Genomic DNA, 15,114 nt, shown 5'->3' on the forward strand with positions numbered 1-15,114 from the left:
ATGGAGAGTACCACAATGCAGCCTGTTATTATCATATGGAGAGTACCACAATGCAGCCTGTTATTATCATATGGAGAGTACCACAATGCAGCCTGTTATTATCATATGGAGAGTACCACAATGCAGCCTGTTATTATCATATGGAGAGTACCACAATGCAGCCTGTTATTATCATATGGAGAGTACCACAATGCAGCATGTTGTTCTTATATGGAGAGAACCACAATGCAGCCTGTTATTATCATATGGAGAGTACCACAATGCAGCCTGTTATCATATGGAGAGTACCACAATGCAGCCTGTTATTATCATATGGAGAGTACCACAATGCAGCCTGTTATTATCATATGGAGAGTACACAATGCAGCCTGTTATTATCATATGGAGAGTACCACAATGCAGCCTGTTATTATCATATGGAGAGTACCACAATGCAGCCTGTTATTATCATATGGAGAGTACCACAATGCAGCCTGTTATTATCATATGGAGAGTACCACAATGCAGCCTGTTATTATCATATGGAGAGTACCACAATGCAGCCTGTTATTATCATATGGAGAGTACCACAATGCAGCATGTTGTTCTTATATGGAGAGAACCACAATGCAGCCTGTTATTATCATATGGAGAGTACCACAATGCAGCCTGTTATTATTATATGGAGAGTACCACAATGCAGCCTGTTGTTATTATATGGAGAGTACCACAGTGCAGCCTGTTATTATCATATGGAGAGTACCACAGTGCAGCCTGTTATTATTATATGGAGAGAACCACAGTGCAGCCTGTTATTATATGGAGAGTACCACAATGCAGCCTGTTATTATTATATGGAGAGTACCACAGTGCAGCCTGTTGTTATTATATGGAGAGTACCACAGTGCAGCCTGTTGTTATTATATGGAGAGTACCACAGTGCAGCCTGTTGTTATTATATGGAGAGTACCACAGTGCAGCCTGTTATTATTACATGGAGAGTACCACAGTGCAGCCTGTTATTATTATATGGAGAGTACCACAGTGCAGCCTGTTATTATTATATGGAGAGTACCACAATGCAGCCTGTTATTATTATATGGAGAGTACCACAATGCAGCATGTTGTTATTATATGGAGAGTACCACAGTGCAGCCTGTTATTATTACATGGAGAGTACCACAATGCAGCCTGTTATTATTATATGGAGAGTACCACAATGCAGCCTGTTATTATTATATGGAGAGTACCACAATGCAACCTGTTATTATTATATGGAGAGTACCACAGTGCAGCCTGTTATTATATGGGGAGCCATACTGCAACCTGTTGTTATTATATGGAGAGTACCACAGTGCAGCCTGTTATTATTATATGGAGAGTACCACAATGCAGCCTGTTATTATTATATGGAGAGTACCACAATGCAGCCTGTTATTATCATATGGAGAGTACCACAGTGCAGCCTGTTGTTATTATTATATGGAGAGTACCACAGTGCAGCCTGTTATTATTATATGGAGAGTACCACAGTGCAGCCTGTTGTTATTATTATATGGAGAGTACCACAATACAGCCTGTTGTTATTATATGGAGAGTACCACAATGCAGCCAGTTATTATTATATGGAGAGTACCACAATGCAGCTAGTTGTTATTATATGGAGAGTACCACAATGCAGCCTGTTATTATTATATGGAGAGTACCACAGTGCAGCCTGTTGTTATTATTATATGGAGAGTACCACAGTGCAGCCTGTTGTTATTATTATATGGAGAGTACCACAGTGCAGCCTGTTGTTATTATTATATGGAGAGTACCACAGTGCAGCCTGTTGTTATTATTATATGGAGAGTACCACAGTGCAGCCTGTTATTATTATATGGAGAGTTCCACAGTGCAGCATGTTGTTATTATATGGAGAGTACCACAATGCAGCATGTTGTTATTACATGGAGAGTACCACAATGCAGCCTGTTATTATCATATGGAGAGTACCACAATGCAGCCTGTTATTATTATATGGAGAGTACCACAATGCAGCCTGTTATTATTATATGGAGAGTACCACAATGCAGCCTGTTATTATTATATGGAGAGTACCACAATGCAGCCTGTTATTATTATATGGAGAGTACCACAATGCAGCCTGTTATTATTATATGGAGAGTACCACAGTGCAGCCAGTTATTATTATATGGAGAGTACCACAGTGCAGCCTGTTATTATTATATGGAGAGTACCACAATGCAGCCTGTTATTATCATATGGAGAATACCACAATGCAGCCTGTGATAATTATATGGAGAGTGGTTACGGTATGAATGGTCGACCATGTTATGGTCGACAGTCATTAGGTCGACCACTATTGGTCGACATGGACACATGGTCGACACATGAAAAGGTCGACATGAGTTTTTTTATCTTTTTTTGGTGTCGTTTTTTGCGTCAAGTGACTGGGAACCCCAATTAGTGCACCGCGTCTCCTCGCATGGCTCGCTTCGCTCGCCATGCTTCGGGCATGGTGCCTTCGCTCCGCTACCGCTTCGCTCGGCACAGATTACCGTTCCAATCGTAGTCCACGTGGATCGTAAAGTATGGAAAAGTTCCCCAAAAGAAAAAAAAGTTACAAAACTCATGTCGACCTTTTCATGTGTCGACCTTTCATATGGCGACCATTTTCATGTGTCGACCATGTGTCCATGTCGACCATGTCAATGTCGACCAATAGTGGTCGACCTAATGACTGTCGACCATGACATGGTCGACCATGTGAACGGATACCATGGAGAGTACCACAATGCAGCCTGTTATTATTATATGGAGAGTACCACAATGCAGCCTGTTGTTGTTATTATATGGAGAGTACCACAATGCAGTCTGTTATTATTATATGGAGAGTACCACAATGCAGCCTGTTGTTATTATTACATGGAGAGTACCACAATGCAGCCTGTTATTATTATATGGAGAGTACCACAATGCAGCCTGTTATTATTATATGGAGAGTACCACAATGCAGCATGTTGTTATTATATGGAGAGTACCACAGTGCAGCCTGTTATTATTACATGGAGAGTACCACAATGCAGCCTGTTATTATTATATGGAGAGTACCACAATGCAGCATGTTGTTATTATATGGAGAGTACCACAATGCAGCCTGTTATTATTATATGGAGAGTACCACAATGCAGCCTGTTATTATTATATGGAGAGTACCACAATGCAGCCTGTTATTATTATATGGAGAGTACCACAATGCAGCCTGTTATTATTATATGGAGAGTACCACAATGCAGCCTGTTATTATTATATGGAGAGTACCACAATGCAGCCAGTTATTATTATATGGAGAGTACCACAATGCAGCCTGTTATTATTATATGGAGAGTACCACAGTGCAGCATGTTGTTATTATATGGAGAGTACCACAATGCAGCCTGTTATTATTATATGGAGAGTACCACAATGCAGCCTGTTATTATTATATGGAGAGTACCACAATGCAGCCTGTTATTATTATATGGAGAGTACCACAATGCAGCCTGTTATTATTATATGGAGAGTACCACAATGCAGCCTGTTATTATTATATGGAGAGTACCACAATGCAGCCTGTTGTTATTATATGGAGAGTACCACAATGCAGCCTGTTGTTATTATATGGAGAGTACCACAATGCAGCCTGTTATTATTATATGGAGAGTACCACAATGCAGCCTGTTATTATTATATGGAGAGTACCACAATGCAGCATGTTGTTACAGGTATTATATGGAGAGTACCACAATGCAGCATGTTGTTATTATATGGAAAGTACCACAATGCAGCCTGTTATTATTATATGGAGAGTACCACAATGCAGCCAGTTATTATTATATGGAGAGTACCATAATGCAGCCAGTTATTATCATATGGAGAGTACCATAATGCAGCCAGTTATTATCATATGGAGAGTACCACAATGCAGCCTGTTATTATTATATGGAGAGTACCACAATGCAGCCTGTTATTATTATATGCAGAGAACCACAATGCAGCCTGTTATTATTATATGGAGAGTACCACAATGCAGCCAGTTATTATTATATGGAGAGTACCATAATGCAGCCTGTTATTATTATATGGAGAGTACCATAATGCAGCCTGTTATTATTATATGGAGAGTACCACAATGCAGCCTGTTATTATTATATGGAGAGTACCATAATGCAGCCTGTTATTATTATATGGAGAGTACCACAATGCAGCATGTTGTTATTATATGGAAAGTACCACAATGCAGCCTGTTATTATTATATGGAGAGTACCACAATGCAGCCAGTTATTATTATATGGAGAGTACCACAATGCAGCCTGTTATTATTATATGGAGAGTACCACAATGCAGCCTGTTATTATTATATGGAGAGTACACAATGCAGCCTGTTATTATTATATGGAGAGTACACAATGCAGCCTGTTATTATTATATGGAGAGTACCACAGTGCAGCCTGTTATTATTATATGGAGAGTACCACAATGCATCCTGTTATTATTATATGGAGAGTACCACAATGCAGCCTGTTATTATTATATGGAGAGTACCACAATGCAGCCTGTTATTATTATATGGAGAGTACCACAGTGCAGCCTGTTATTATTATATGGAGAGTACTACAATGCAGCCTGTTATTATTATATGGAGAGTACCACAATGCAGCCTGTTATTATTATATGGAGAGTACCACAATGCAGCCTGTGATAATTATATGGAGAGTACCACAATGCAGCCTGTTATTATTATATGGAGAGTACCACAATGCAGCCTGTTATTATTATTTGGAGAGTACCACAATGCAGCATGTTATTATTATATGGAGAGTACCACAATGCAGCCTGTGATAATTATATGGAGAGTACCACAATGCAGCCTGTTATTATTATATGGAGAGTACCACAATGCAGCCTGTTATTATTATATGGAGAGTACCACAATGCAGCCTGTTATTATTATATGGAGAGTACCACAGTGCAGCCTGTTATTATTACATGGAGAGTACCACAGTGCAGCATGTTATTATTACATGGAGAGTACCACAGTGCAGCATGTTATTATTATATGGAGAGTACCACAATGCAGCCTGTTATTATTATATGGAGAGTACCACAATGCATCCTGTTATTATTATATGGAGAGTACCACAATGCAGCCTGTTATTATTATATGGAGAGTACCACAATGCAGCCTGTTATTATTATATGGAGAGTACCACAATGCAGCCTGTTATTATTATATGGAGAGTACCACAATGCAGCCTGTTATTATTATATGGAGAGTACCACAATGCAGCATGTTATTATTATATGGAGAGTACCACAGTGCAGCCTGTTATTATTATATGGAGAGTACCACAGTGCAGCCTGTTATTATTATATGGAGAGTACCACAATGCAGCCTGTTGTTGTTATTATATGGAGAGTATCACAGTGCAGCCTGTTATTATTATATGGAGAGTACCACAATGCAGCCTGTTATTATTATATGGAGAGTACCACAATGCAGCATGTTGTTATTACATGGAGAGTACCACAATGCAGCCTGTTATTATCATATGGAGAGTACCACAATGCAGCCTGTTATTATCATATGGAGAGTACCACAATGCAGCCTGTTATTATTATATGGAGAGTACCACAATGCAGCCTGTTATTATTATATGGAGAGTACCACAATGCAGCCTGTTATTATTATATGGAGAGTACCACAATGCAGCCTGTTATTATTATATGGAGAGTACCACAATGCAGCCTGTTGTTGTTATTATATGGAGAGTACCACAATGCAGCCTGTTATTATTATATGGAGAGCACCACAATGCAGCCTGTTATTATCATATGGAGAGTACCACAGTGCAGCCTGTTATTATCATATGGAGAGTACCACAATGCAGCCTGTTATTATCATATGGAGAGTACCACAATGCAGCCTGTTATTATTATATGGAGAGTACCACAGTGCAGCCTGTTATTATTATTATATGGAGAGTACCACAATGCAGCCTGTTATTATTATATGGAGAGTACCACAATGCAGCCTGTTATTATTATATGGAGAGTACCACAATGCAGCCTGTTATTATTATATGGAGAGTACCACAATGCAGCCTGTTATTATTATATGGAGAGTACCACAGTGCAGCCTGTTATTATTATATGGAGAGTACCACAGTGCAGCCTGTTATTATTATATGGAGAGTACCACAGTGCAGCCTGTTATTATTATATGGAGAGTACCACAGTGCAGCCTGTTATTATTATATGGAGAGTACCACAGTGCAGCCTGTTGTTATTATATGGAGAGTACCACAGTGCAGCCTGTTGTTATTATATGGAGAGTACCACAGTGCAGCCTGTTATTATTACATGGAGAGTACCACAGTGCAGCATGTTGTTATTACATGGAGAGTACCACAGTGCAGCCTGTTATTATTACATGGAGAGTACCACAATGCAGCCTGTTATTATTATATGGAGAGTACCACAGTGCAGCCTGTTATTATTATATGGAGAGTACCACAATGCAGCCTGTTATTATTATATGGAGAGTACCACAATGCAGCATGTTGTTATTATATGGAGAGTACCACAGTGCAGCCTGTTATTATTACATGGAGAGTACCACAATGCAGCCTGTTATTATTATATGGAGAGTACCACAATGCAGCCTGTTATTATTATATGGAGAGTACCACAATGCAACCTGTTATTATTATATGGAGAGTACCACAGTGCAGCCTGTTATTATTATATGGAGAGTACCACAATGCAGCCTGTTATTATTATATGGAGAGTACCACAATGCAGCCTGTTATTATTATATGGAGAGTACCACAATGCAGCCTGTTATTATTATATGGAGAGTACCACAGTGCAGCCTGTTATTATTATGAATCTGTATAAGTGGTAATGATGCTTTCGCTGTGTATAATGGGAGGCAGTGCCATACTTAGTCTGTATTGTCTCCCTGCAGACTAGGTCTTCAGCATCGGATTCACGTCCTGCAGCACGATGTATTATCAGGTGAGGAATAACCTGCTCTCTAATCTCTTATGTCCTCTCTGTAACGTCTCTGACTGCTGTCTCGCTTCCATCTCTCAGATCCCACAGAGCGTCTTCTAGACCTGGGCCCGGTAGATGTTGTGGTCAGTAATCCCCCTTACATATTTACAGAGGATATGTCTCAGCTGGAGCCGGAGATACTCAGGTAAAGCGCCAGCACTATATAGATTGTTGGAGTGACCATGGTGTAGTGGCTACAGTCTCTTCTTGGTCCTAGGTATGAGGATCATTCAGCGTTAGATGGAGGTCCGGATGGGATGGATGTCATTAAGGGGGTCCTGCGGCTTGCTCATCACCTGTTATCACCTAATGGGTAGGAGACATTACAGTGCTGCGCCGAAACCCTTCTCTGCAGGCGAGGAGAGGACATCCAGGTTCTAGATCTGATCTGTTCTCACCTTACAGGGACGTCTTCCTGGAGGTGGACCCAAGACACCCCGACATGGTGGAAGCGTGGCTGTGTGACCACCCCGAGGAAGAGTTACAGCTTCTCAGTAGTGTCAGGGACTTTTGTGGCAAGTGAGTGTTTATCTGTAATGTTTTACTGCTGTCAGAGGCTGGAAAACTCATTTACTAGTAACTACTACAGTATGTGCCACTATCTGTACGTTGTATCTATTTATCATTCCCCTCCACGTGTAACTGCTATGTGCCACTTTCTGTGCGTGGCATCTATTTATCATTCCCCCCATGTGTAACTGCTATGTGCCACTATCTGTACGTTGTATCTATTTATCATTCCCCCCATGTGTAACTGCTATGTGCCACTATCTGTACGTTGTATCTATTTATCATTCCCCCCCATGTGTAACTGCTATGTGCCACTTTCTGTACGTTGTATCTATTTATCATTCCCCCCATGTGTAACTGCTATGTGCCACTATCTGTACGTTGTATCTATTTATCATTCCCCCCATGTGTAACTGCTATGTGCCACTATCTGTACGTTGTATCTATTTATCATTCCCCCCCATGTGTAACTGCTATGTGCCACTTTCTGTCTATGGCATCTATTTATCATTCCCCCATGTGTAACTGCTATGTGCCACTATCTGTACGTTGTATCTATTTATCATTCCCCCCATGTGTAACTGCTATGTGCCACTTTCTGTCTATGGCATCTATTTATCATTCCCCTCCATGTGTAACTGCTATGTGCCACTTTCTGTACGTGGCATCTATTTATCATTCCCCCCATGTGTAACTGCTATGTGCCACTTTCTGTACGTTGTATCTATTTATCATTCCCCCATGTGTAACTGCTATGTGCCACTTTCTGTACGTTGTATCTATTTATCATTCCCCCCATGTGTAACTGCTATGTGCCACTATCTGTACGTTGTATCTATTTATCATTCCCCCCATGTGTAACTGCTATGTGCCACTATCTGTACGTTGTATCTATTTATCATTCCCCCCCATGTGTAACTGCTATGTGCCACTTTCTGTCTATGGCATCTATTTATCATTCCCCCATGTGTAACTGCTATGTGCCACTATCTGTACGTTGTATCTATTTATCATTCCCCCCCATGTGTAACTGCTATGTGCCACTTTCTGTCTATGGCATCTATTTATCATTCCCCTCCATGTGTAACTGCTATGTGCCACTTTCTGTACGTTGTATCTATTTATCATTCCCCCCATGTGTAACTGCTATGTGCCACTTTCTGTACGTTGTATCTATTTATCATTCCCCCCATGTGTAACTGCTATGTGCCACTTTCTGTACGTTGTATCTATTTATCATTCCCCCCATGTGTAACTGCTATGTGCCACTTTCTGTACGTTGTATCTATTTATCATTCCCCTCCATGTGTAACTGCTATGTGCCACTTTCTGTACGTTGTATCTATTTATCATTCCCCCCATGTGTAACTGCTATGTGCCACTTTCTGTACGTTGTATCTATTTATCATTCCCCCCATGTGTAACTGCTATGTGCCACTTTCTGTACGTTGTATCTATTTATCATTCCCCCCATGTGTAACTGCTATGTGCCACTTTCTGTACGTTGTATCTATTTATCATTCCCCCCATGTGTAACTGCTATGTGCCACTTTCTGTACGTTGTATCTATTTATCATTCCCCCCATGTGTAACTGCTATGTGCCACTTTCTGTACGTTGTATCTATTTATCATTCCCCCCATGTGTAACTGCTATGTGCCACTTTCTGTACGTTGTATCTATTTATTATTCCTCTCCATGTGTAACTGCTATGTGCCACTTTCTGTCTATGGCATCTATTTATCATTCCCCCCATGTGTAACTGCTATGTGCCACTTTCTGTACGTTGTATCTATTTATCATTCCCGCCATGTGTAACTGCTATGTGCCACTTTCTGTACGTTGTATCTATTTATCATTCCCGCCATGTGTAACTGCTATGTGCTACTTTCTGTACGTTGTATCTATTTATCATTCCCCCCATGTGTAACTGCTATGTGCCACTTTCTGTACGTTGTATCTATTTATCATTCCCGCCATGTGTAACTGCTATGTGCTACTTTCTGTACGTTGTATCTATTTATCATTCCCCCCATGTGTAACTGCTATGTGCCACTATCTGTACGTTGTATCTATTTATCATTCCCCTCCACGTGTAACTGCTATGTGCCACTTTCTGTCTATGGCATCTATTTATCATTCCCCCCATGTGTAACTGCTATGTGCCACTATCTGTACGTTGTATCTATTTATTATTCCTCTCCATGTGTAACTGCTATGTGCCACTTTCTGTCTATGGCATCTATTTATCATTCCCCCCATGTGTAACTGCTATGTGCCACTTTCTGTACTTTGTATCTATTTATCATTCCCCCCATGTGTAACTGCTATGTGCTACTTTCTGTACGTTGTATCTATTTATCATTCCCCCCATGTGTAACTGCTATGTGCCACTATCTGTACGTTGTATCTATTTATCATTCCCCTCCACGTGTAACTGCTATGTGCCACTTTCTGTCTATGGCATCTATTTATCATTCCCCCCATGTGTAACTGCTATGTGCCACTATCTGTACGTTGTATCTATTTATCATTCCCCCCATGTGTAACTGCTATGTGCCACTTTCTGTATGTGGCATCTATTTATCATTCCCCCCATGTGTAACTGCTATGTGCCACTTTCTGTATGTGGCATCTATTTATCATTCCCCTCCATGTGTAACTGCTATGTGCCACTATCTGTACGTGGCACGTATGTATCACACCCCTCTGTGTAACTGCTATGTGCCACTTTCTGTACGTGGCATCTATTTATCATTCCCCCCATGTGTAACTGCTATGTGCCACTTTCTGTATGTGGCATCTATTTATCATTCCCCTCCATGTGTAACTGCTATGTGCCACTATCTGTACGTGGCACGTATGTATCACACCCCTCTGTGTAACTGCTATGTGTCATTATCTGTACATGGCACGTATGTATCACACCCCTCTGTGTAACTGCTATGTGGCACTATCTGTACGTGGCACGTATGTATCACACCCCTCTGTGTAACTGCTATGTGTCATTATCTGTACATGGCACGTATGTATCACACCCCTCTGTGTAACTGCTATGTGTCATTATCTGTACGTGGCATGTATGTATCACACCCCTCTGTGTAACTGCTATGTGGCACTATCTGTACGTGGCACGTATGTATCACACCCCTCTGTGTAACTGCTATGTGCCATTATCTGTACGTGGCATGTATGTATCACACCCCTCTGTGTAACTGCTATGTGTCATTATCTGTACGTGGCATGTATGTATCACACCCCTCTGTGTAACTGCTATGTGCCACTATCTGTACATGGCACGTATGTATCACACACTTCTGTGTAACTGCTATGTGTCATTTGTTCGTGGCATGTATGTATCACACCCCTCTGTGTAACTGCTATGTGGCACTATCTGTACGTGGCACGTATGTATCACACCCCTCTGTGTAACTGCTATGTGTCATTATCTGTACATGGCACGTATGTATCACACCCCTCTGTGTAACTGCTATGTGTCATTATCTGTACGTGGCATGTATGTATCACACCCCTCTGTGTAACTGCTATGTGGCACTATCTGTACGTGGCACGTATGTATCACACCCCTCTGTGTAACTGCTATGTGCCACTATCTGTACGTGGCACGTATGTATCACACCCCTCTTTACTTGTCTGAACATGCCAGCTGCACTTCTCTTGTCTGATTTCTGACATATCTGTTGTCCTTAGGTCGAGGTTTCTTCACATTCGGAGACGATGATCCGGCAGAGCCTCCAGCTGCGGGTGCCAGGACCAGTCACCGGGGTATAGCTGACTTATGATGATGTCACCGCTGGTCACGTCCCCACGTTACTGTATAATGTCCTGTTCTGAATGTTACGTCTCTGGTGCCTCTATAACAGTATATTATACACAGGGTCTATTCTGCTCCCCGCTGCCTGCGTCGGATGGGTCGGAAGAGGGCCTCTAGCTGCCCCAAGTGTAGTTTGGGTCCAGTCATTCTGGCCCCTCCCTCTTCTTCCCACCTTCCACCTCGGAATGTCATGTACTGCGTGGTATCTCACTGCAATTTATGGTGGTTTGTCTTAGTGCTATGTGCCACGTGTGTGTCTCCTCCAGCTGTGGCCTACTCCACCATGTGCCACTGCGGCACCTCCACCTCTGGTCTGCGGCTCCTGCGTCCTCTGGTCTGCGGCTCCTGCGTCCTCTGGTCTGCGGCTCCTGCGTCCTCTGGTCTGCGGCTCCTGCGTCCTCTGGTCTGCGGCTCCTGCGACCCCTGGTCTGCGGCTCCTGCGACCCCTGGTCTGCGGCTCCTGCGACCCCTGGTCAGGGCCTCCTGTGACTTCTGGTCTGTGGCACTTGTGAACTTTGGCGGCTCCTGTGACCTCTGGTCTGCAGCTCCTGTGACCTCTGGTCCGTGGCACTTGTGAACTTTGGCGGCTCCTGTGACCTCTGGTCTGCGGCTCCTGTGACCTTTGAACTCCAGTACCTGTGACCACTGATCTTTGGTACCTATTCTCTCAGTACCTGTGGGTTATGTTATGTGGTAGAACATTTGCGTGCAGCACGGGACTCCCAACTGCAAGACCACTAAATCTGTCATCAACGTGTAGCTGCGCATCCTGTAACATAAAGCGTTCTGTGATATGTCTGGGCAGGGCCGGTTCTAAGATTTGTGGCGCCCCGGGCAAAATATGGGGGCGTGGCTTCAATTGGGGGCGTGGTCAACGCGCTGAAAGAAAAAATAAAAATAAATAAAAAGTATACTTAGCATCCCCGTTCCTGATCCAGACCCCCTCCGCCGGCGGCGCCGCTCTTCTCCTCTACTCTCTTCTCTTCGATCTATGGGAGAGACGTTATTACGTCTCTCCCATAGAACAGCATAGACACTAGAGGTCAATTATGACCCCTAGTGTCTGTGCCACTATGCTATGCGGTGCGCGATGACGTCATCGCGCATCGCACAGCAAAGGTCCTCTAGACGAAGGGAAACTAGACCGTAGCGTCTAGTTTCCCTTCATGGAGAGAACCTTTGCTGTGCGGTGCGCGATGACGTCATCGCGCACCGCACAACTAAGGTACTCTCAATGAAGGGAAACTAGACGCTACGCGTCTGGTTCCCTTCAAAGCGAGGGGGCACAGCAGGGCACTGCGGGGGGCACAGTGGCGGATCTTGCCCTGGTGCGGCGCCCTCCGGTTGGCGCCGGCGCCCTCCGGAAGGCGGCGCCCCGGGCAAAAGTACCGCTTGCCCGTGGCAAGAACCGCCACTGTGTCTGGGTTACCGCCATGATTTCTATGTCCATATAATAATGATCAGCCTGCAGTCACCACACGTGTGTTTGTATAAGGTATGCTACTTTCTGACCTGATATATTCAGTATTGTTTTTACGTTTTCTGTAAATCTAGATGGCGCTATACATAAAGATTATTGGTGCAGATGTATTAAGCCTGGAGAAGTGATAAAGCAATGATAAGCGATAACCCACCAGCCAATCACTACAGGTTTGAAAAATGACAGGAGCTGATTGGCTGGTGTGTTATCACCTTTCACTTATCACTTCTCCAAGCTTAATACATCTGCCCCAATAATCTTTTATTTATATTGTGCCATGAAGGTTCTGTATCGCCGTACGTAGGGGACAGAACGTGCCACAGAGATTGCAGGACGACTGGATCACCTTTACTGCATCCCAAACAATTTCTGGAAGATTTTTCTGTCTGGCTCCCTCACTTCTTATCCTCTGACATCTCCACCATCATCATGGGTGATTTCAATATTGCTATTGATTGTCCAAAATCTGCTGCTCACGCCTCCATAACCTCCTCTCTTGGCCTCTCCCAATGGACTGACTCCTCTACTCATCAGGAGGGCCACTGCCTTCATCTAGTATTCACCAGACTACGCTCCGTCTCTGAACTCACTAACACTCCTTTCCCCCTCTCAGATCACAACCGTATCACATGCATGCTCTCCTCCATTACTTCAAACCCTGTGTTGCTGAAGTTCTCCAATCCTCCTCAAACCCACAGAAATATTAACACAATTAATCTTCAAGAACTGTCCACCTCTCTCCAACAACTGCTTTCACCTATTTCTGCATTCACCTCTCCTGAGATGGCTGTATCACACCTTAATGAGACTCTAGAACTAGCCCTTGATGAAGTGGCTCCAGCTACCCATCACACTCCACGTAGGCCTAGATGTCAACTGTGGCACTCCAAATTAACAAGACAACTACAAAAACTCACACGAAAACTTGAACGTCAGTGGCGTAAATCTCGTATTTCCAGTGACTTCCTCACATATAAGACTGTCTACCATTCTTATAGAAATGCCCTGGACACTGTCAAACAAACATATTTCCAAACTCTTATCTCTACTCAAGCCTCTAACCCCAAACGACTCTTTAATACATTTAAATCACTTCTTGTCCCTCCCTCACCTACCCCACCAGCCACTATCAAGGCACAGGATCTTGCTTCCTACTTCAAGGAGAAGATTGATGAGATCTGAGATGAAATGGTATGCTCTTCCTCAGCCAGTGACCTGCTCCGTTCTTTACCTGAACCCTCTGGCACTCTTTCTTCATTTGATCCCACAAATGAAGATGAAGTATCATCACTCTTCTCATCCTGCTTCTCTACTACCTCTCCTCTTGATCCTTTACCCTCACAAATAAGTAAAGCTCTGTCTCTGGTGCTCATCCCAACCTTAACTAACATCTGTAATCTCTCTCTATCTCTCTCTTTCTCTCTCTCTCTACTGGTATTTTTCCTTCACTCTTCAAGCATGCAGTGATTACTCCCATTTAAAAAAACAAAATTCTGACCCTAACGCTCTCTCAAACTACCGCCCTATCTCTCAGCTCCCTTGTCTCTCTAAGCTACTTGAGAGACTTGCCTACTCTCGCCTCACACACTTTCTTAACTCATACACTTTGTTGGACCCACTTCAGTCAGGCTTCCGTTCCCAACATTCCACAGAGACAGCACTGACTAAAGTAGTGAATGATTTGGTCACTACAAAGTCTAAAGGCCACTACTCACTACTTATTCTTCTAGATCTATCTGCTGCATTTGACACTGTAGACCACTCTCTTCTCATACAGACACTACAGTCCCTAGGTCTTCAGGACACAGCCCTTTCTTGGTTCTCATCCTACCTATATAAGCTTGCGAGCAGGGCCCTCCTACCTCTATGACTGTTTGTTATTACCCAGATTGTTATATCATTGTTATTTCCAATTATAAAGCGCAACGGGATTTGCTGCGCTATATAAGAAATGGTTAATAAATAATAAATACTGGTTTTCTCATTTCCTATCTTATAGCGGGCGCGTATAGGACTACACTATTATTACAGATACATTACAGGCTGATTTTGATTGGCCCTGAATGGTCATGTGATCATTGATCAGTGGTTAAACAATCCTATAACATTATTTTTTGGGGATATGTAATTCATGGTTAATTACTTAATAAATAGTTCATACTAAATTAATATGCATGCATGTATGTATGTATATTACCCTGTCTGA

The 15,114-nt window shown here is 42.7% G+C and overlaps 1 protein-coding gene across 4 annotated transcripts in view; it reads left to right on the plus strand.

Annotated features, from left to right (window-relative positions):
* Nucleotides 1-14,892, plus strand: part of HEMK1 (HemK methyltransferase family member 1) — a 54,509-nt gene extending 39,617 nt beyond the window's left edge. For 2 of the 4 annotated variants that reach the window (XM_063941379.1, XM_063941376.1), the window contains 5 exons: nt 6,996-7,045; nt 7,124-7,229; nt 7,302-7,397; nt 7,490-7,603; nt 11,305-12,346. In XM_063941379.1, coding sequence (XP_063797449.1) covers nt 6,996-7,045; nt 7,124-7,229; nt 7,302-7,397; nt 7,490-7,603; nt 11,305-11,335 — 397 coding nt within the window. In that variant the 3' untranslated portion in view covers nt 11,336-12,346. Of the gene's footprint in view, nt 1-6,995; nt 7,046-7,123; nt 7,230-7,301; nt 7,398-7,489; nt 7,604-11,304; nt 12,347-13,191 lie in introns of those variants that run through there. The other 2 variants (XM_063941377.1, XM_063941378.1) reach the window with 2 other exon arrangements.
* The last annotated feature ends 222 nt before the right edge of the window (nt 14,893-15,114 follow it).

This window comes from Pseudophryne corroboree, chromosome 9 (genome assembly GCF_028390025.1).
Source record: "Pseudophryne corroboree isolate aPseCor3 chromosome 9, aPseCor3.hap2, whole genome shotgun sequence".
NCBI lineage: Eukaryota > Metazoa > Chordata > Amphibia > Anura > Myobatrachidae > Pseudophryne > Pseudophryne corroboree.